At 40.2% G+C, this 20,286-nt stretch overlaps 1 protein-coding gene and 1 long non-coding RNA gene across 10 annotated transcripts in view; one reads left to right on the top strand and one right to left on the bottom strand.

Annotated features, from left to right (window-relative positions):
• The window catches only part of LOC124282128 (protein tweety homolog 1-B-like), a 30,513-nt gene extending 10,269 nt beyond the window's left edge, over nt 1–20,244 (bottom strand). For 3 of the 9 annotated variants that reach the window (XR_006900064.1, XM_046718097.1, XM_046718099.1), the window contains exons 1-14: nt 19,981–20,244; nt 18,043–18,203; nt 17,605–17,716; nt 16,543–16,778; nt 9,533–9,628; nt 8,997–9,069; nt 8,369–8,438; nt 7,905–7,957; nt 7,708–7,800; nt 7,235–7,374; nt 6,214–6,315; nt 5,644–5,775; nt 4,696–4,746; nt 897–960 (exon numbers count right to left, since the gene is read on the bottom strand). Coding sequence is in view for 8 of the 9 variants with exons in the window: in XM_046718097.1 (XP_046574053.1) it covers nt 897–960; nt 4,696–4,746; nt 5,644–5,775; nt 6,214–6,315; nt 7,235–7,374; nt 7,708–7,800; nt 7,905–7,957; nt 8,369–8,438; nt 8,997–9,069; nt 9,533–9,628; nt 16,543–16,778; nt 17,605–17,716; nt 18,043–18,203; nt 19,981–20,103 (1,506 nt within the window). In the remaining variant the exon portion in view is untranslated. The remainder of the gene's footprint in view (nt 1–896; nt 961–4,695; nt 4,747–5,643; nt 5,776–6,213; nt 6,316–7,234; nt 7,375–7,707; nt 7,801–7,904; nt 7,958–8,368; nt 8,439–8,996; nt 9,070–9,532; nt 9,629–16,542; nt 16,779–17,604; nt 17,717–18,042; nt 18,204–19,980) is intronic. The other 6 variants (XM_046718098.1, XM_046718100.1, XM_046718101.1 and 3 more) reach the window with 3 other exon arrangements.
• LOC124282130 lies at nt 2,385–20,028 on the top strand. The gene is made up of 3 exons (XR_006900065.1): nt 2,385–2,422; nt 5,538–5,539; nt 19,662–20,028. It is a non-coding gene; the product is annotated as an uncharacterized LOC124282130 (long non-coding RNA).
• Nucleotides 20,245–20,286: the final 42 nt, after the last annotated feature.

The raw sequence follows: 20,286 nt of genomic DNA, 5'->3' as shown, positions 1-20,286 counted from the left end.
TTCTTCCCATTCCTTAAGCACTTTGATATTTCCATCTTTAAAGCGCTCAACATTGGTACAGCAACGATTATTGCACATATCTTTTGACAATTTATTAGTTGTATTCCAATGGAGCATGGAGATGAAAACAGGAAATAATACTCATGGTCTTACAGCCAGGTGATAGAGAGGAAACCAGTGGTTGATATCAAGAGTGACAACCAACACCATTTGATAGGACAGACAGATCACCAGTGCTCTATTGGCTCTTATGACCAAAATAAGTAAGTGTCAAACATAGCCTGCCCAGGAAACCAAACATGATGCTCACTTACAACCTGAACATGTCCCAGCTCAGAAATTAAACTTGAAAAACCCTTGATTAAATGAAGTCTAGAATACTTGATTAAGTTCATGCAAGTGATGACCACTTCATATTTATTAATCACAACCAGTTCTTTTATATCAGTCAATAAAATAAATAGATTTGAAGCAAATTACAGAAATAATTATTAGGGTTGATAGGCAAATGCAGCTACAAGCCAAGTTGGAAGTATGAAGATCTACTGGTTGAGGCACAGGTTATGATCATGGTATCGTGAAAGAGAGAGAGGTAAGTAGCTTTCCAGCAATACAAGAGAAGAATAAACAGGCTACGTGATGGCAAACTGAACCAAGGGTGTATCATCAGTGTAGTATTAAGATAGGCTTGTGTTTTGTATTTCAATACATTATTTTTAAAAGACATCTTCATTTTCAGCCAATGTTTCAAATATCAACCCAAAACCAATGTCACCTTGATAAGCATCTATGAGTACTTTAGTCTGCACTGGTAAAGCACTAAACACTGTTTATTGAATAATGGCCAATGCCATAGGTATATCAGACAAGGATGTCACCAATGTCGAGATACTTACTGCGGGAGGAGGTGATTCACCCATTGGCAAGTTCAAGGTTGCACCAGATTCTTCATTAACACTTCTGAAACAAACAGTTCGTGACAAACATTTCATTGGGAATTTGGCAATTTACTGGAATCTACTTGGTGAATCAGAGGGAACAAAACAGATGATTTGATGCCTAAAACAACATACCAGAATGAATACACTTTGCCCTATCACACTTACTTAGAAAGATATGGACAGTGTCAGCCTTTAGCTGTCATCCTATTTAGTGTAATAAAACAAACTGTCATGTTATTCAGTGTAATATAACAAGCTGTTACCTTATTTAGTGTAATAAAATAAGCTGTTACCTTATTTAGTGTAATATAATAAGCTGTTACCTTATTTAGTGTAATATAATAAGCTGTTACTTTATTTAGTGTAATATAATAAGCTGTTACCTTATTTAGCGTAATATAATAAGCTGTTACCTTATTTAGTGTAATAAAATAAGCTGTTACCTTATTTAGTGTAATGCAATAAGCTGTTACCTTATTTAGTGTAATAAAATAAGCGGTTACCTTACCTGGTGTAAAAAATAAGCTGTTACCTTATTTAGTGTAATAAAATAAGCTGTTACCTTATTTAGTGTAATAAAATAAGCTGTTACCTTATTTAGTGTAATAAAATAAGCTGTTACCTTATTTAGTGTAATAAAATAAGCTGTTACCTTATTTAGTGTAATAAAATAAGCTGTTACCTTATTTAGTGTAATATAATAAGCTGTTACCTTATTTAGTGTAATAAAATAAGCTGTCCTGTTACTCAGTGTAACAGAATAAGCTGTCATGTTATTCAGTGTAATAAAACAAGTTGTTATGTGATTGAATGTAATAGAACAAGCAGTTACCTTATTTAGTGTAATAAAACAAGCTGTCATGTTATTTAGTGTAAAACCAGTTGTCATTTTATTTAGGGTAATAAAACAAGCAGTCATGTTAATTAGTGCAATAAAACAATGTTTTTAAATTCACATTTGCATGTTTATCGTCTATATATGACGAAGATGCTAACATCTGAGTCACTCTGGCAAGTCACAATGCCTAATCATCTGTTGTCCATTAGCCAGCTCTCTCCAGCAGAGGATACAAGGAACCACGTCTACCCTGGAAGCCCTTCAACTACAGTGAGTCCTAAATACAACAGTAGGATGTCCCAGAGTAGAGACAGTTACCATATTGACCAAGCAGAGATCAAGGATTAGGCTTCTGGACATAAGCTTTAAGAACAACACAAGCAGACAAAAACCTCAAGACAAGCTAAAGCAAAAAACATTAGAAATATACAAGGAAAGTTCTATGGAGATACAATTTCTTTAATATAATATGAGCGAACGTTTCAGTGTAGCTACTAACACCGTTATCAAGCAATATCATCTGCTTGATAACGGTGTTAGTAGCTAGACCGAAACGTTTGCTCATATTATATTAAAGAAGTTGTATATCCATAGAACTCTCCTCGTTGTTCATCACACCAACTTCTAAATGGCACTCAAACAAGTTATTAGAAATATATTTGATGCAAATGTCCACAGTTGTTTGATGTATTGAAATTATGCATTGCCCTTTTGACATGACGAAAACAAATCTGGTGTACGACTGTATGTGAAGGTTTTAGTTTTCTGTCCCTCTTCTCTCATAATCTTTTCATAAGCACACAGTTTCATATCATAACTGGGGATGTGTGGGCAAGAAACCTATCACCTCAGTGCTGTTACATCAGGATTAAACTGTGCACAGCAAGAACCTTCTTGTTCTGTATCACATCACATGGTCCCCATCACATCAAGTATTGCTTCAAAGATGAGAACCTCTGTGCCTTACAGCCTAAAACATACAGTTGTAGTGAAGAGGAACAAGATCCCTCAGAAAGACACTAGGGATGACACAAACAGTGATAGCTTCTAATCAATGTCTAGGAACTGAGCAGTGTTGTATTGGGAATGTAAAGTTGTATCTTACATCAACCTGACCATGACAATCCAAGTGTTGCCAAGACATGATTGCTCATGTAAGTAAGTTTGCAGGATTGTCACCCTAAGTTTGAATGTCCAGGTTTTTGCTTCAACAGGCAAGTAGAAGGCACAGCCATTCCTACTGTCACTTCACTATTCTTCTCAAAGACTAAATAACAGTGTCTCTCATTGGGGAAATCCATACCTTGGACGTAACCCTGGTAGCATTAGCAAGGAATGTGAGGGATCGAGGGGAGATAACTCTGACAGATAATCATGATCATGGAGCTCTCCAGATGTAGAAGAGCATATTTGGGGTTGTGTGAATACAGATCGAGGTACAAAAATAAATTGCAATATACTGTGTCAAGATTAGAAATAATCTTTGTATTTTAATGCAAAACAAACCATTACCACAATTGTGCTTATGTTGTTTGTGTATCTAAATAATGTGCACTTGAGTTGCATGTCTAAAGCATGAAGGTTGATAGACATATGAAGGCTGCAGCTTCAAGGCATTTACACACCACACACACATCTGGCTCCACACTCTCAATCTAAGTTTCCCTCTCGCATACAACCTTCACACATACTGAAGATTATCTACTCACAACTGGACCCAATATTTTACATCAAATCAAACGACTGGACCCAATATTCTCTCTGATGACTAGACCCAACATTCAGATCCACACACATGACTAGACCCAACATTTAGATACACACACATATGACAAGACCCAACATTTAGATCCACACACACATGACTAGACCCAACATTTAGATCCACACACACATGACTAGACCCAACATTTAGATCCACACGCCAACATAACTAGACCCAACATTCAGATCCACACACACATGACGGGACCCAACATTCAGATCCACACACACATGACTAGGCCCAACATTCAGATCCACACACATGACTAGACCCAACATTTAGATCCACACACACATAACTAGACCCAACATTCAGATCCACACACACATGACTGGACCCAACATTCAGATCCACACACACATGACTAGACCCAACATTCAGATCCACACACACAACTGCAACTGGACCCAATATTCTGATGACTAGACCCAACATTCAGATCCACACACACATAACTAGACCCAACATTCAGATCCACACACACACATAACTAGACCCAACATTCAGATCCACACACACGACTCGACCCAACATTCAGATCCACACACACATGACTGGACCCAACATTCAGATCCACACACACATGACTAGACTCAACATTCAGATCCACACACACATGACTAGATCCAACATTCAGATCCACACACACATGACTGGACCCAAAATTCAGATCCACACACACAACTGCAACTGGAACCAATATCTACATCCAATCACAAAAACTGAACCCAACATTTACGAACTACTACAATATAACCCCCTATCCCCCCCAACTGATCCACTGATAGTGTAGTACTTGAACAACAATGTTACAGACAGTAAACATGTTTCTGACAAGTGTGGACATGGAGCAGAGGCAGGTTACAGGGGTTGTTTGTGACAAACACAAAGACATAGATTACCTACGTATATTGATATCATGAGACAAGAACCATTCTGGTATTTCAAGTGCTATATACAGTAATAAGTAGCATTAGTATATATGGGGCATGTTGAAACAAAATGAAAGAAGAAAAAGTGTATAACAAAATATACAAATACAGAGGGAAAATAGCAAACAGAAAATAATTCCAAAGATGTCCATCTACACAACAAGCAACAGTTGAGTCACCCTTTATAGCAAAACGAGGCATGCAAACATCTTCACTCACTTTGCAGTGGTATCCTCTATCCAAAATGGTCGAGATCCTTGCTCACTACCTCTAAATCAAAGTTCAACAGATTTGCATGACTGTCAAATTCTAAAAATTAAATTAAAGTTATCCTAAAATTGTCAAATAAGAAAAACATTCTACTTAAATTATCCAACAAAGCAGCAACTCTTTCCTGTATTGTGCTTTTTATATAAGGACTTAGTGGCTTCATCCATGCACTTTCAGGGGTAGCAGACTTCATAGCTTAATAGTCAAACTTATAATTTCTTGAGGACTTTCTTTGTTCACCCCAAACCTGACACTTTCGCCCATAGTAAGGGACAGGAATGTAAACAAAGCTGTGAATAATTCTTTCGGTTAATTTTCTTTTGTAGTGTTTTTCCCATTACAATTCCAGCACTTCTTAAAAAATGTTATTACCATTTTCAGACCTTAAGCCATAGCTAAAGCAATTGTTACTAATTTTCTGAGGCCATTTTTGCCACCATATCCTCAGTGAGTTAACCTCCAACAATGATTGCTGTGAATAGCATGATGTATGAGACAGTTAGAATGCCACTGAATCCTAAAGAAACAATTGGCAGAATGAAATAAATGCTCTGGATTACCGACCAAGCAGATTAACTACTAAAAGGCACACTGGATAAGCAGACTTGATCCTCAGTTGTACTATCACAAACACAAAGTCACCTCAAATGCTTAAGACAGAAACTGCAGACTACAAGGTCTAGTCCCGTAACTTGCCAATAATAATTTGTACATTCAAATGCCATAAATGTGCTTGAAACAGTGTATGCAAGAAATAGTGTGGGCTTTCACAGCACAAGTCCTGAGAAAAGAAGTTACAAATAAACCCAAGCATCTTAATCAAATAGTTGTCTCTTTACAAAATTTGCTGTAACTGTACAACATTAGCCAACATGTAAAGTGTTCATTCCTACTCACACACTTCGCCGACTGAGGCTTGGGACACTATTTCCTCCTTCCCTCTCGTAACTCCGCATCGTGCCGTAGCTCTCATATGGTGGGGGGCGTGGCAGGAAAGGATCAGTATCATCCACAGGATAGTAGCCACGCCTACACACAATATAGTCTCATCAAACACTTGAATATCATGTTACCACACTCAAGAAACCAACAGATAGAATTATTGTAATTAGATCACTTTAACTAAATATTAATGTCAAATTGAAGGTTTTTAAATGACAAACAGTTTGACTATTAAATGAACATGTACACTACAAAATCAGCATTTACACAAAAAACAGATACTTAGGAAATAAAATTAGGTAGCACAGTGTACAAATATTTTAGTTCAGAATTTTTTAGACTTGGGTTTCAGACAAGTGACTGGAGTCGAAGACTGTAAAAGTGCATTGATGCAAGCGGGCCCAGATCATCACTGGTTTAACACATCAAACACATGTCTATCAAAAGTTGCTCCATTAATTCTCAGAAAATCAGTGTACAATGTATATCCTCAACATGATATGGAGGAACCCCTTCTTAACTAACCTTTTGCCAAAGTGTGGCCATGTGCGTGATGCAAATGCTATGGCAAACGTGACGGTGAGGCCCACGATCAGAGACATCAAGCACATGAATGCCAAACCAATCCTGAAGACAAAACACACACTTCAACCACAAGTATTCGCCTACAGTGTATCACACATACACACATGTGGTTTGTTTTCTTTGTTGCTTAACGCTGTACTCACCAATATTCTAGCTATATGTCAGTGAACTGTAAACAATCAAGTCTGGACAACACATCATAGTGATTGATGTGCATCAATCTGCACAATTGGAATATGATGACATGTGACCAGCAGATTCCGTTAGTCGCCTCTTTCAACAAGCACAGGTTGCTGAAGATCAATTCTAACCCAGATCTTCATGGGACTCGTACAAATGGAAACGCAATGCCAATGTCAAGAGATTTTAAAGAAAGGTTTTCCTTCTCTAACATTCCATGGCACACAATAATGGCATCAGGCAAAAATTACCTTGAAAGCTAAACATAATAACACAACAACCCATGAAGATCCGGGTTAGGATTGGTCTTCAGTAACCCATGCTTGTCGTAAGAGGCAACTAACATGATCGGTTGGTCAGGCTCGCTGACTTGGTTGACATATGTCATCATATCGATGTAGATCGATGCTCATGCTGTTGATCACTGGATTGTCTGGTCCAGACTAGATTATTTTCAGACTGCCGCCATATAGCTGTAATATTGCTGAGTGTGGCGTAAAACTAAACTCAATCAATCAATCAATAACACCACAACTACAAATTCAGCATTAATACCACAAAAATCTCACTAATATCATCAACATAAAGATATAATGGTCATTTTGTTGACAATTAAAACTAACAGTCAGATTCATTTAATAGTGTATCAATTAGTAAATGATATTTGACACATTAGTCAGAACCACTCCAGACTTTACACTGTCTGAGAAACACATCAATCTGGACCAGGAAGTACACTGGTTGAGAGACAGAGAGATGGAGGCATGCAGTCTGTACTCACATTGCTTTGTCACAGATGCCGTTGACAGACTTCACATAGTTGTTGTGGATGTGCTCACAGTTAACAACGTCATTCAGTGCAGTCAGGTTACTCACAACATATTTCAGCTCCTGACGCAGGTAGGCAACTGGCTTGCGAATCTAGCAAAGGATGTATAGGGGAGAAATAAGTGAGTGAGTGAGTAAGGGGTAGGTGTGCTTTTGGTAGGTGAGTGAGTGAGTGAATGCCACTTTCAACTACTTCAACTGTATTTCTGTCTTGTCAACTGGTCAACATACTCAAAAGTTTTAAAATCTGCAGTTGTAGAAACCCATTATCACAAGGTCACTGCCACTGAACCAAAGATTATGATCAGCAGATCCTAGCCTATCTAATGGGCTCAGCATGCCAAATTGAGCGCCTGAGAAACAGGGACACACGTAAAAATAATAAACCAGGCTAATAAAAAAAATAATCACTGTTTATGGCATTACCTTATTTGAGATGTTGTATGGCTTGGCAAGGGCGACAGTCTTGTTGAGTGCTGATGTGGCCTGGGCAACAGCTTCATTGGCTTTGACAATGCTCTAAAGTGGACAAAATGGATTTACACATCAATGTTAAACATAAACTATCACCACTACTAACTATGAACTCTAAGTGGAATAACATAGAATTAACCATTCCTTACCTCTGTGAATGGCTTGTTGTTATCTGTACAAGTCAAGTATGCTTGAAGCACATCTAAAATGGAAGATAAAAAACAAGCATTATCAAACTGCTGAAATGATCTGTATAGTGTTTACTTCTTTATGTCATAGGAATGTTGGATTTTTATCAGGATGAATCTGGGGTCAAACCCATTACATCCATCACAGTACACATATAAGGGGACACAACTCTGCACAGCAAAATGCCATGCCTCAGATGACAAAGCAGATTCTGCCTTTGCAGTGATGAAGAACTACAGAATACAACAGTTGAAAGATTTGAGATTATGAAAAGACAAAATGGCCTGAGTGACAGCATTTCACTGGGGCTAGGACCACAAGAGTTTTACAGCTCAATCATGAATATTTATGCAGCAATGGTCAGTCAGCTAGAATACATTCATTTCCCTACATACTACCCTCTTCACAATCAACTTGTATTTACCTTTCTTGACAGTACCAGATACCGTTCTCTGGACAAATAAGTCAGGATCAGAACACAGATCTCCTGTTGCCTGAAACAGATAACAGTTTACATGGTACTAGAAAAATGTTATGATTCACCATTATATTGATACATCACAAATTTAAATCATACCGATATGCTTACCTATGCATTGATTTTCAAATGTAATATTTACTCAGTTTTGTAGCCCAATAGGATAACAGCTCAGACAAGCACAACCTTACCTCCAATCACTAAACATATGCTAACAAGCCTACATTATCTAGTCAAGGAAGTTACATACAAAGTGGTTGCTAGCACAACCTTGTGTTTGCCTTGGAATTTTCAACAGAACAAACTAAGCATCTTTATGCAAAACTAATCAAACTTTGTAATCAAACGGAGTTCAATGTAAGCTACAAACTAGTTTTTATCAAGAATTTACTGGAAAATATGAACCAAGTATACAGAAAGTGAACTTTTAATTTCTTTTGTGACAATGTAGTTCAAGCATGTTTCCTCAAGTTATGAGTCACTGAACCTGTGAACTACCCACCAGGGATAATAAACAAGAGAAAACTTTGCCTAAACAGAGGCATTACTTTAAGTTCCAAGAAACCCTCCTTACCATTGAAACACCTATGTAGAATCCAGAAGCTCCCCACATGAAAATAAGGCAACAAAGACTGCCCACGGCTGCTCTGTAAAAGAATCATCAATAGGATGAGGTCCTGTGACAGTATCAGTATCACCCTACATGATCATCCAACCAACACTGGTACAAACACAGCTGTTGCTCAGTCAGAACTATCAGTAACACTGTAATCAACACCTACACCTTAACAGACATCCTTACGGCTGACCGTATCAAGTGTGAAGCCAATCACGTAATATTTTGTTTCATGATATTTTCAGGTGTCCATAAATATTTCTCCCCTTGTATGGGACCTCCATTCAAAGACTATACCAGTAATTGGTATGGCTAGGAAAAGCTGTTCAGCCTGATAACATGACACAACATAGAAATCCCGGCTTGGAATTATTGCATATATCCTTGCATATTTCAATCTCACATCTGAAATATTTAGTATTATTTTAAGATGACAATATTTAAATATATATAAAACACTAAAATGAAAAGCAACTATAATATATTATACATACGTCACAAGAACACACTTGGATGACTTAGCAATGCCAATAAGGAACAACAGATTCAGGAACACAAATAATGTATTGAGAATCAATGTTGCAAGCCATCTGAAATTGAAATATATATAGAGTATAGTGTAAAAATGTAATTTTTTAAGTAAAATTGATATTTATACTTATCCTGACTCATGATCTTTGCTTATCTCCCTTTCCCTTTCGAATGGTAGTGGAACACTTGAATCCCTTGAAGTTCCCGAGGCGGACGTACAATACTCACCCACGAGTTACCTCCCTTTGCCCTTTCCCGCGCAAACCAGTCATGTGACGCGCCTTACTTGTCACTCTCTCCTGATTTTCTGCCCATGCACTTGGATCTGCTGTGAAATCTCAAGTGTCTTCAACGAGGAGGCTGGGAGGGCTTGTTCGTCATGAGTCAGGATAAGTATAAAATATCAATTTTACTTAAAAAATTACATATTTTTCCTTATCCTGACTCATGATCTTTGCTTATAGAATCCGTTGGAATTGGTGGTGGGTCAAGCCACTGGATTCAACAGCTGTCCTTAGATACGTCCTGTATCCCCCATGGGAACTGCAAACGCATTTCCGTGGTCCTATTCTTCCAACTTCATGTAGTAGTAACTCGGGGACCACTCCTTGTCTTACTTCAATCTCAGACAAGATGAATCATGTTGATTCGTGTTGTTATAGATAAACTAGTATTCTCCTGTACTAGATATCTTATAACAACCCATGGATTATGATAAGGTCTTTATCATAAAACAGTTGCGATTACTTTATGTGCAGGTAAGGTTATTACCCGCACAGGATCTTAATCACTCATGCTAGTCTGTCCTAGACTGTGCGCATGGACTTTCAAACTAATACTTTTCCTAGTAAAAGTCATCTACAAGTCAACGTGATGAAGGGTGAGATTTCAACTCAGCGCCTTTGAGGAACCGTTAGTAGCTGTGCTACAACGAGAGGCCCAAATTGGTGATTGCCTGAGACGTCTTCAGTGGCTATGTCTCGGAGGTAGTGGTTGGCAAACATCGTGTCCGACTTCCAGAAGCAGCCCTCCATTATTGTCGGTATAGAGCAATTTCCATGTAGAGCTAGTGTTGATGCCAGTGCTCTAACTTCGTATGGGTTGGAAGCTCTAGGAGGTTCTAGTCCTGCTGCTTTATAGGCTCTCAGTATGACGGCTCTCATCCAAAACGATATCATTCTCGAGACCTCTGTCATTGTCTCTGTAGATAACGGGATGAATAGGCGCTTGAACTTTTTGCCTCCTTGTCTTAGTCCTTTGAAGATATATCTTCAGAGCTCTGACTGGACACAAGGATAAATCTTCTACATCCTCTGGGCCGAGGATTGTAGATAGCGCTGGTACATGGAACTGTCTATCTGGTTGACCAGGTAGTTGGTTCTTGGCGATGAAGTCCCATCTAAGTCTTAGATGTACTGCCTCATTTCGCCCTGCGTCGAATCTAGTTCGGCTGAAGTCCAGCGCATGTATCTCTGATATTCTTGCTGCTATGGCTAACGCTAGCAGGAACAGAGTCTTTTGTGTCAGCAACTCGAAGGTTGTTGATGTAAAGGTTCGTAGGCATCACTGGTGAGATGACGTAGAGTGACGTGCAGGTCCCAGGCCGGAGCTCTAAACTTCCTCTGCTGGTCTTCCAGTTTAAAAGATCTCAGCAACTCTAGTAGCTCTGGAACTTTTGTCAGTTTGATGCCTGTTATCATGGTGATCACTGAACTGATGGCAGCGAGGTATGTAGATAATGTCGAACCTTTAAGGTGTCTCGTCTGTCTCAGATGACACAGGTATTCCGCCACTTGAGGATGAGTCGCTTTTATCGCAGTGAAGTTCTTCCGCCTTGCATAAGGTTCAAACTTCAGCCACTTGTCGTCGTATAGACTGCAAGTTGATTTGCGTAGCGCAAGCGATACTCCTTTGCTGCTCTGGCAGAGTATCCTCTCTTCGTCAAGCATGCTTTGATACGGTCCATACGTGTAACTGGAACACTGCTGGGTTCCCATGTGCTTGCTTGGTGTGCGGATGTACTAGGAGGTTCGGCCACTCTGGTAGTCCACCAGAGTAGATACCTCTTGAGGTTGTCTGGTAGCGAGATGGGATCGACGCTGTCTAGATGTTTTGTCAGGAATCGATGCAACGGCCTCAGTTGTAATCTTCCTGTACGGGTTAAGTCTTGTGCTGAGGTTAGTAGACCCAGTAGAACTTGCCATGATCGTAGTGTAAACGGAGAGAAGACTGCTTGTGGTATCATGGCTTGTATCTTAACCCAACGATCTTCTGGGATGACAATACGGTTCTCTGTTGTGATGATTCCCAGCAATAGAAGATCTTGTTGATTCTAACTGCAACTTCATCAGGTTAATTAGCCATCCTAGTTGCGTGAGCAACTTAATTGTGAAGTTCAGCTGCTGTTAAAGTTGATTGGCACTTTGAAGAAAACTGCATGCCGTCGTCCAGATACCCGACACTGCATAGACCTCGATGTTATCGATCGGTGCCGATAGTCTTGATTATTCGTATGAATAATAATCATAAAGCCGACAATATTCCAAACAGTAGGATCTTCCATCGGAAGTGCTAACCTCTGATTGCAGTGATGATACATCATTCTTCCCCTCTATACGGAGGCGATCTGTGCTGATCAGCATACTTCGAAGCATTGTCTATTTATAGCACAGCTGGGTGCAGTGTAGCCTCGCCGGGGACAGGCACTCATGCCGACTTTCCTCAGCAACAACTTCCAAAATAAATCTTGTTTATGCTGCTGTGAAGGGTAGACATCTATCAGATTCCCCAGATGATAACAGGCCGTAGTTGTATACTGTTTACATGGCTGTCGATGAAGTAATCCCCGCACAGCGCCTTTGTTTACAAGTCAGTAAACGTGCTGCTGCTTGCTCTGTCAGTGGGAGGCGTCGTCTGACGTGGACCAATCAGCTTCCGGCGTGACGCCACCAGTCTTGGTTGAGTAAAGCTGCGTACCTCTACGCCGCTCATATAAACCTCTTGAATAAGGGTTGATCCAGGCGTAAATTCTTGTTCAGTGATATAAATCACCTCTTCCCACTGTAGATAATATAAGCCAGCATGACGAAGTAGGCTGTCGAGACGTATATCTGCAAAACTTGATATATCAGCTTGATAGGTGATATCATCTTGAAGTCAGTCATCAGCATATATGCAGTACGTCTCAGATGGGTTGGAGTGAGTGAGTGAACGACAATTTCCGCAGGCCATCTGCTACCCGGTATATATCTCCGCATCCGTGTAGATGAAGGGATTCTTTCATCAAGTAGGTTGCAGAGTTGAGCAGGCTGCAAACTGTAGAGATCGCACATGTTGTAGATCTTTTTGTTGAGTTTACGTAAACATTCTGCCTGTTGACCTAAGGTTCTTAAACCTTGGATTCGCGAACCCTGTAGATGTCTGCTTGCTGATATCTGCCTGTAGATCTGAGAGTTCGCGAACCTTGTAGATGTCTGCTTGCTGATATCTGCCTGTAGATCTGAGAGTTCGCGAACCCTGTAGATGTCTGCGTTTGTTTGTCATCATGCATCTGATAGGAGAAGATATCGTCTGTATCTTTAGATGGTGACTGCAGATTCAGGCCGTTAGCTATCCAGCTGTAATCTCTGGATCAGGAAACACAAGGTCTTCTTGTTGTTCCTGTAGTGGTTGTTGAATAGAGCTGATACTGCGCTGTTCATCTGCCTGTGAATCTGCATTCCCTCGTGTACTGTCCGTTCGCGAACCCTTCTCAGATGATTCCCCTCTTTGCGAACCTTTATCTTGGGAAAGATGAGTTAGCGAACCTCTAGATGACTCATCATCCTTTCGCGAACCCTTGTAATGAGAGCTGTACCTTCGCGAACCCTTGTAAGGAGAGCTGTGCCTTTGCGAACCTTCTACCGCCCGATTCATTCGCGGGTTTCGAATAATGAGAGCTGTGCTTTAGCTCTGCTCTGCAGGCTGCCACTGTAGGATGATCTATGCTCATGCGATGCTCTGTGGTGTGAGCCAGCGAACCTCTATGATGTGGTGAACAGCTTTGCCGCGTCTGCGAGATCTAGATCTGGAGCGACTTGAAGATGATGACGTCCAAACTTGTTGCTCTGCTGCGTCTGGAGTCTGAAGATCTCTCTGCAGATGACTGAGGGTTCGCAGAAGTAGATTGTTGAGTGAACGTTCGCGGAGAGGTGCACGTTCAGCGAAGCGTTATCTCTCACTGCCGATGTCTGCGTAGAGGGTTGACTGAGGCCTGTATCTTCACGCAGATCTGAGGGTTCACGAACCCTTCCTGCAGCTAAAAGGCTTCGCCGAGCATGTGCTTCTTCCGCGAACCTCTGCTCCATCATGGACATCATCTGGTTGGTGAACTGCGTCATAAACTCGCCAGGGTCGAAGTTCTGGGTTGTCTGAAGACGTAGTGTTCGCAAACGCTGAAGTGTTGAGTACCCCTGGTTCACTGCGTTGAGATGCTGGAGGTAGATCATCAGATATCTGGCAAGTTATGATCGTTGCAGGTGAAGATCTAGTCATAGATGTTGAAGAAATCGTCACCCTCATCGGTACTTCAGGTAGAAGTATCGGCAGATCATCAAAGACGTCTATCTCGTCAAGGGGTAGAATGTCTTCGCTGAAAGATCTATGCTGGGACGACTTCTTAGGACGCACCGACTTCCCCATAGCTGCAGTTGCCTTCATCTGCGACGTGGAGGATGACGTCTACTTCTTAAGAGACGACGTAGGCTGCGAGGTAGTCGTCTTCTTTTTAGCGCCCGTAAAAGCTGACTGCCCCTGTAACGAACTCCAGTTATCACCAGAATTATGCATCTCAACTGCAACAGACAACTCACGGCATGCAGGCTCATCTCTGCCTTCATCCTGGGTTTGCAAACCTGCAGCTGATGATTCCTCCCTGTGCGAACGTCTGTTGTGGGAGCGTTCCCTTCGCGACCGTCTCTCTCTGGAACCTTTTCGCGAACCTCCCTGTGGTGAGCTGTGCCTTCTCGAACGTCTGCGGGGTGATCTCGATCTGGATCGGCAAGGCGTAGAGGCAGGCTTCTTACAGGTTCGCGAACCTTGAGGGTTCGCGAACGTGGACTGCATATCATCTTGTAGTATGATGGAGTCGTCCGGTTGTGGAGCCATTCGCAGAGGAGTGTGTTCGCCAACGTCAACTGCAGTTGTAGCTCTGATGGGTGTAGATTCGCGCAGGCCAGTGGTTTGCGCACGATGCCAGCAGACTGTTGTGTCTTCCTTGATTCTTGCTGGAATCTCTGCTCCATCATGGCCATCATTTTGTTGGTAAACTGCGTCATGAACTCCCCTGGGTCGAAGTTCTGCATCTGTTGAATCGGCTGCGATGCTGTTTTCTGTGCCTCAACTTCTGTCCTCGAAGGAAGAGGTCTTATGTCCGACAGCTGGCCTGCTGTGACATTCATGAGTGATGATCTGGTAGTAGTAGACATCGACTGCGTCATAGATGTCATCGATACCTCAGGTAGTAGTATAGGGGGGTCGTCAAACACGTCTTTCTCATGAGGTGGTACGATCTCCTCGTTAGAAGATCACCGTCTTCTTCTTAGACTGGGACGGCGTAGGTTGCGAGGTTGACGACCTTTTCTTAGTCCCCTTTGCCGCAGACTGGCCCTGTAATGTACTAGGCAACACATCACTATTATGAACATCAGCAGCAAGTAACATATGGTTTTTAGGCTGATCTCCAGATTTATCACATGTGACTAGAGATGACTTTTTCACCCGATCCATGGCACGTCTATAACATAAGACAGATATTGATTAAATTGTAAGTCAGTTAAATCAATACAATAGATACAACGCAAGGTGGATGAACATGGATCTGTACACGATGGACATTGGGGGTGAAGATCAGCCAGAGACAACCTGTGTTTACACACACAGCACGATTTCAAGAGTTGTAAACACGGTTACAACACGATCAAAACACGACTCAAAGTCAATAAATTTCAACAAATTTTTACAAATAATACATCGTAATTATAATCAAAACCATACACAGCTTAATTTAGAAGAATAGGCCTAAAAGTAAACAATAATATTGCCGTATACGGGACTCCAGTGCTCGCCCAACCATCCGCTTGGGGGAAAAGGGAGAGAGTGACAAGTAAGGCGCGTCACATGACTGGTTTGTGCGGGAAAGGGCAAAGGGAGGTAACTCGTGGGTGAGTATTGTACGTCAACTTCGGGAACTTCAAGGGATTCAAGTGTTCCACTACCATTCGAAAGGGAAAGGGAGAAGAGCAAAGATCATGAGTCAGGATAAGGAAAAATTAAAATACTGAAAACAATAAAATATCAACAAATGGATCATTCTGTAGAATCGGTATCACTTTTCATTTTTTGTATCTTATCTTGGTAGTGATTTCATTTCAAACTCATTAATTCAGCTCCAAAATACCCTCCTAGAGGAACAAAGCCTCCATTCCAAGGTTCTTCAAGTAAAAGCTTCAAACCCTATCAACATTCCTTACACAAAAAAGCTAAAAAAGAAGAAGAGAGAAACAGTATCAGATGAATATAAATACAAAATTTTACACCAAGTCTAGGGAATATCCCAGCCATATTGGTGATGGGCCTGTACACAAAAGGCGAAACAAACCAAGGTTTTATAGCGTATCAATCAAAGGTTCTAACAATAACATCCCACTGTCCCTACCCTCAGTCATATCCATGTGTATCTTATTTGTTTACGATCTTTCAGTCACATATTACCATGTAGAATTTATTTTTAAAGACGAGGGAAATAAAACACTTCTGACCAAATCACCAGTTTGAATGTATAGCAAAGGGACCTGGAAGGATCTGGATTTTCCTTTCCATAAAGAAATCCATGCTGTATTCCACAGTAAGGATATTCGAAGAAGGAAGCTACTCTGCCTTCTGAATGCGTCTTCCATCTGAAAATCTCTCTATAACTGGTTAACTTATTACCCACCTGTAAAATTCTATGAAGTCAATCTCCTGTTTGATGACATGAAGATCAAAGCCACCTGTGTCATTTTGTAAAACCTTTATGTCTGTGCGGAATTCGGCTGATTTGTCAATGATGGTCTGAATCAGGCTGTGAATGGAATGCGAGACTGTTTGGTTTCCTATAGTGTCAGTGACATTCTCTAGTGCCTGCACACCACGCTTGGAGATCTGGTCAGCCAGCCTGTCCAGCACAGTCAGCTGAAACATAGGTCAACAAGTGAGTACAACTGTACAAGAGTACCTCAGACCATGGGCTCTCACATATCTTTTCTAACATTGATTACTAAAACATCTCATATTGTTTCCTGGTTTAAGGTACTACAATAAACCATAAGCAATCACTGTTGGAATCACAGTCATATTGCGTCTACTCATGCCTCGAATTGAGTGAGTGAGTGAGTAAGTATGGCATTACGCCGCTTTTAGCAATATGCCAGAAACTTCACAGCGGGGAACACCAGAAACAGGCTTCACACATTGTACCCATGTGGGGTATCGAACCCGGATCTTCGGCATGACAAGCGAACGCTTTAACCACTAGGCTACCCCACCGCCCATCGCCTCGAAATAAGGTGTAGTTGACAGAAAATGGATACATAGATATATTTTGTCTCGATAAAAGTCATATTTGTTGCAGCTGGATGATCACATGTCAAAACACTGTTTCTGCTGTGGAAATAGCAAGATCACACAAACCACATCAGTGACGAGTCAAATTGTTCCATGCATAAAATCTATCCATCAATACACCAAAGTGATATCGCCTAACCTTAGTTATGATTATAAATATTGTACATTCATAGAACAAACCCTGCAATTAAAATGATCTAATGCTGGAATATGTTTCTCTTGTCAAAGTAATAGTTTCAGATACTATATTTTCCACGATCACTGCATCCCTTTTATATTATTGGGTATGTGTTAACTAAATCACTGGTAGATCGCGGGGAACGTGTGCACAGCTGATTGCTATTTCTGGCTCTGTATGTGAGACATACACACGTTTGAGGAGATAGTGACTCACTGTATGTTTAGCATTCTGCAGTGTCTGGTTCGTATCTGCCAGTGAATCAGCAAGGTCATCTACACCATCATGTGTCTCCTCATTACCATAGAAACCAAATGCTAGTGCAACACTGTAACAGATTATAAGATTTGTATCAAAGTCAATATGGTATATGACATAACTCAACAATGTTAACTAAGCACCTTTCCTTGGCAACTTATATATTTTCCCTTGTATTACATAAATTCCAGTTCAAAAGAAAAATCATGATCACTTTGACTAATTTGCATGTAAGCAATTTCATAGAATTTGTTCAGTCTCAAACGTCTTAATTGAGATACTTGTTGAGATACAAGTGAATATTTTCCTCACTCGCTAAAAATTCTATCACATTTTCTTTCTTCCATTCAACTTTGCCTCTGAGGTCTACTTTAATCTGAACTAATATCAACATACCATCCGAGGGTGACCATGAGACCAATGAAGACCTTCAGACAGCCTGTCTTGCGTCGCTTCTTTGGTTTGTCTTTGCAACACTGAACTACATAGTAACAAGAGAACAGCAGCAGGGAGATTAAACACCACAACACTGGCAGGGCTGCAAAAAATATCAGCGCCTGAAACAGAAAAAAAGTAAAATCTAGTTCCATGTAATCCTCGATTATCCAGTGAATTATATCTTCATTATATTAGGATAAACATCCACTCACCACCACAGCTTCATTACACTTTCTCTTTTATCATTCACAAGCATAAAAGAGAAGAAATCTTCCAAATGCAAGTTCACAAATGTCTGCCTTTAAATTTCAGATGCATACGACAGAATCCTTGATACAATTCATCAAATTTGGAGAATGTAATGAAACAACTTACAGCTGGAAAGTGCATTTATAAATGGGGAGGAAATGCCTTATGCTGTTGTGCAAAACAGTATGCTGAACAGTACAAGTCAAGGAGAGTACAAGAAATATTGCCTCTTGTTTTAATCATGATAGATTGATATGCTATACTACAGGTGTGTCATTTGCCATATGGATCCATCAAATTGATAGATTTGTATGAGATACAATCATGTTATCATAATTCGGTTGCTATAACAAAAAAGTCATTATCCCTGTGGAAACAAGGGATCTGTACACATGTACCAAAACAATGTTCATGTTGAGTTCACAAACACTGATCATGTTGAGTTCACAAACACTGTTCATAAATTGGATTACTTTCTTTTAACTAGTCCAAACATAATTCATAGTAAAATTGAAGTATTTAGAAATTATTAAGAAATATAGAACTTATTAATTAATGTTCACTGAAGACTAACATTTAGTCAAGTAATCCCAGCTAGTTTTAGTCTTAGACAGGAAATTATGGTTTTAGCAAAGTTCAAGCTAGTCCACTCAAATGTTAGGGCATAGATCGCCATCACCTCTTGTGCTGCCACTATATTCATGAAATTATTATGTAAATCCTTTTCTTCATTATATATATCTCTGAAATAATATACCTAAAAAGCATTCACTTATGCATAGATTTCATGACATCCAGAAATGTCTACAGCCAATAACTGACACTTTGTAACACTTAATCTGCACAATAACTTCACCCAATTAGCAAAGACTTAGGAAGCACTTCAAACTAGTATGCTAATCAACACTTAAAGAGCTTTGGATAATTAACTGTAATTGGACCAAATACGCACAGGCTGAAAACAGAGGTTGTGCATTCATGCTTGACTAAATACTTCTATTTATAAAACAGAATCATTTAGAAAACTGATGCTTATGATTCTGGGCTAATTTACCACTGAAAACGTGGAGGGTCATAACACTCATGCTGCACCCTTTATGGGAATTGTGTCTTGTTTGAAATCTCTTAGTTTGGTTTGTTGTTGTATAGCACACTCAGCAATATTCCAACTATATGGCGTAGGTCGGCAAATAATCGAGTCTGAACCAGACAATCCAGTGATCAACAGCATGAGCATCATCAATCTACACAATTGGGATACGATGACATGTGTCAACCAAGTCAGGGAGCCTGACCACCTGATCATGTTGATCGCCTGTTACGACAAGCATGGGTTACTGAAAACCAATTCTAACCTGGATCTTCATGGGTTGTTTGTAATCAGTGTAGCTACTTCTATTGAAAGTGTGTACATTTTCTATAGTTTGGTTACTCTGCAGGTTTTCTCTGGTTGGTCTGTTGATAGTGATTGGGTGTCATTCCTTTACATAGTTATGCCTGTCACCTAAAACACATTTCTTATTTGTTCACAAATCAGGTGATCACAAATTACCAGCTAGCGTTTCTCAAACAAAATGCATGAACATATGTATCTTACCATAAGTACACAACTACATTAAACCCACACTTACAGATCGCAGGCCTTACCTCTCTATATGTTGGTCTTTCAGGGTCGAAAGTCGAGTTTGTGTATTGAAACGTCAAATCTATGTGTGGAAACGAGTGGAAAAAGTCCACTAGCCACGTCTGATGATACTGAACTGTTGACATGTTGAATAACCTCTAAGCCGTGGTTATGACACCGGGTCTGGTGGTTATACTGAAGCTTGCACTGCTTGCAAAGGGCTGATTACAAATGACATAAACAGATGCTGTCAGGTGCTCTCTCCGCCATATCCATCACGTGAGCTCCGCATTAAATATGGCTGAGTATTACTCATTAAATATTGTTTT

Source organism: Haliotis rubra, unplaced genomic scaffold, assembly GCF_003918875.1.
Source record: "Haliotis rubra isolate DU_JTF1 unplaced genomic scaffold, ASM391887v1 Scf293, whole genome shotgun sequence".
NCBI classification, from domain to species: Eukaryota; Metazoa; Mollusca; class Gastropoda; order Lepetellida; family Haliotidae; genus Haliotis; species Haliotis rubra.
Note: the sequence above shows the minus strand (reverse complement) of the source record. Positions and strands in the feature narration are given on the sequence as shown.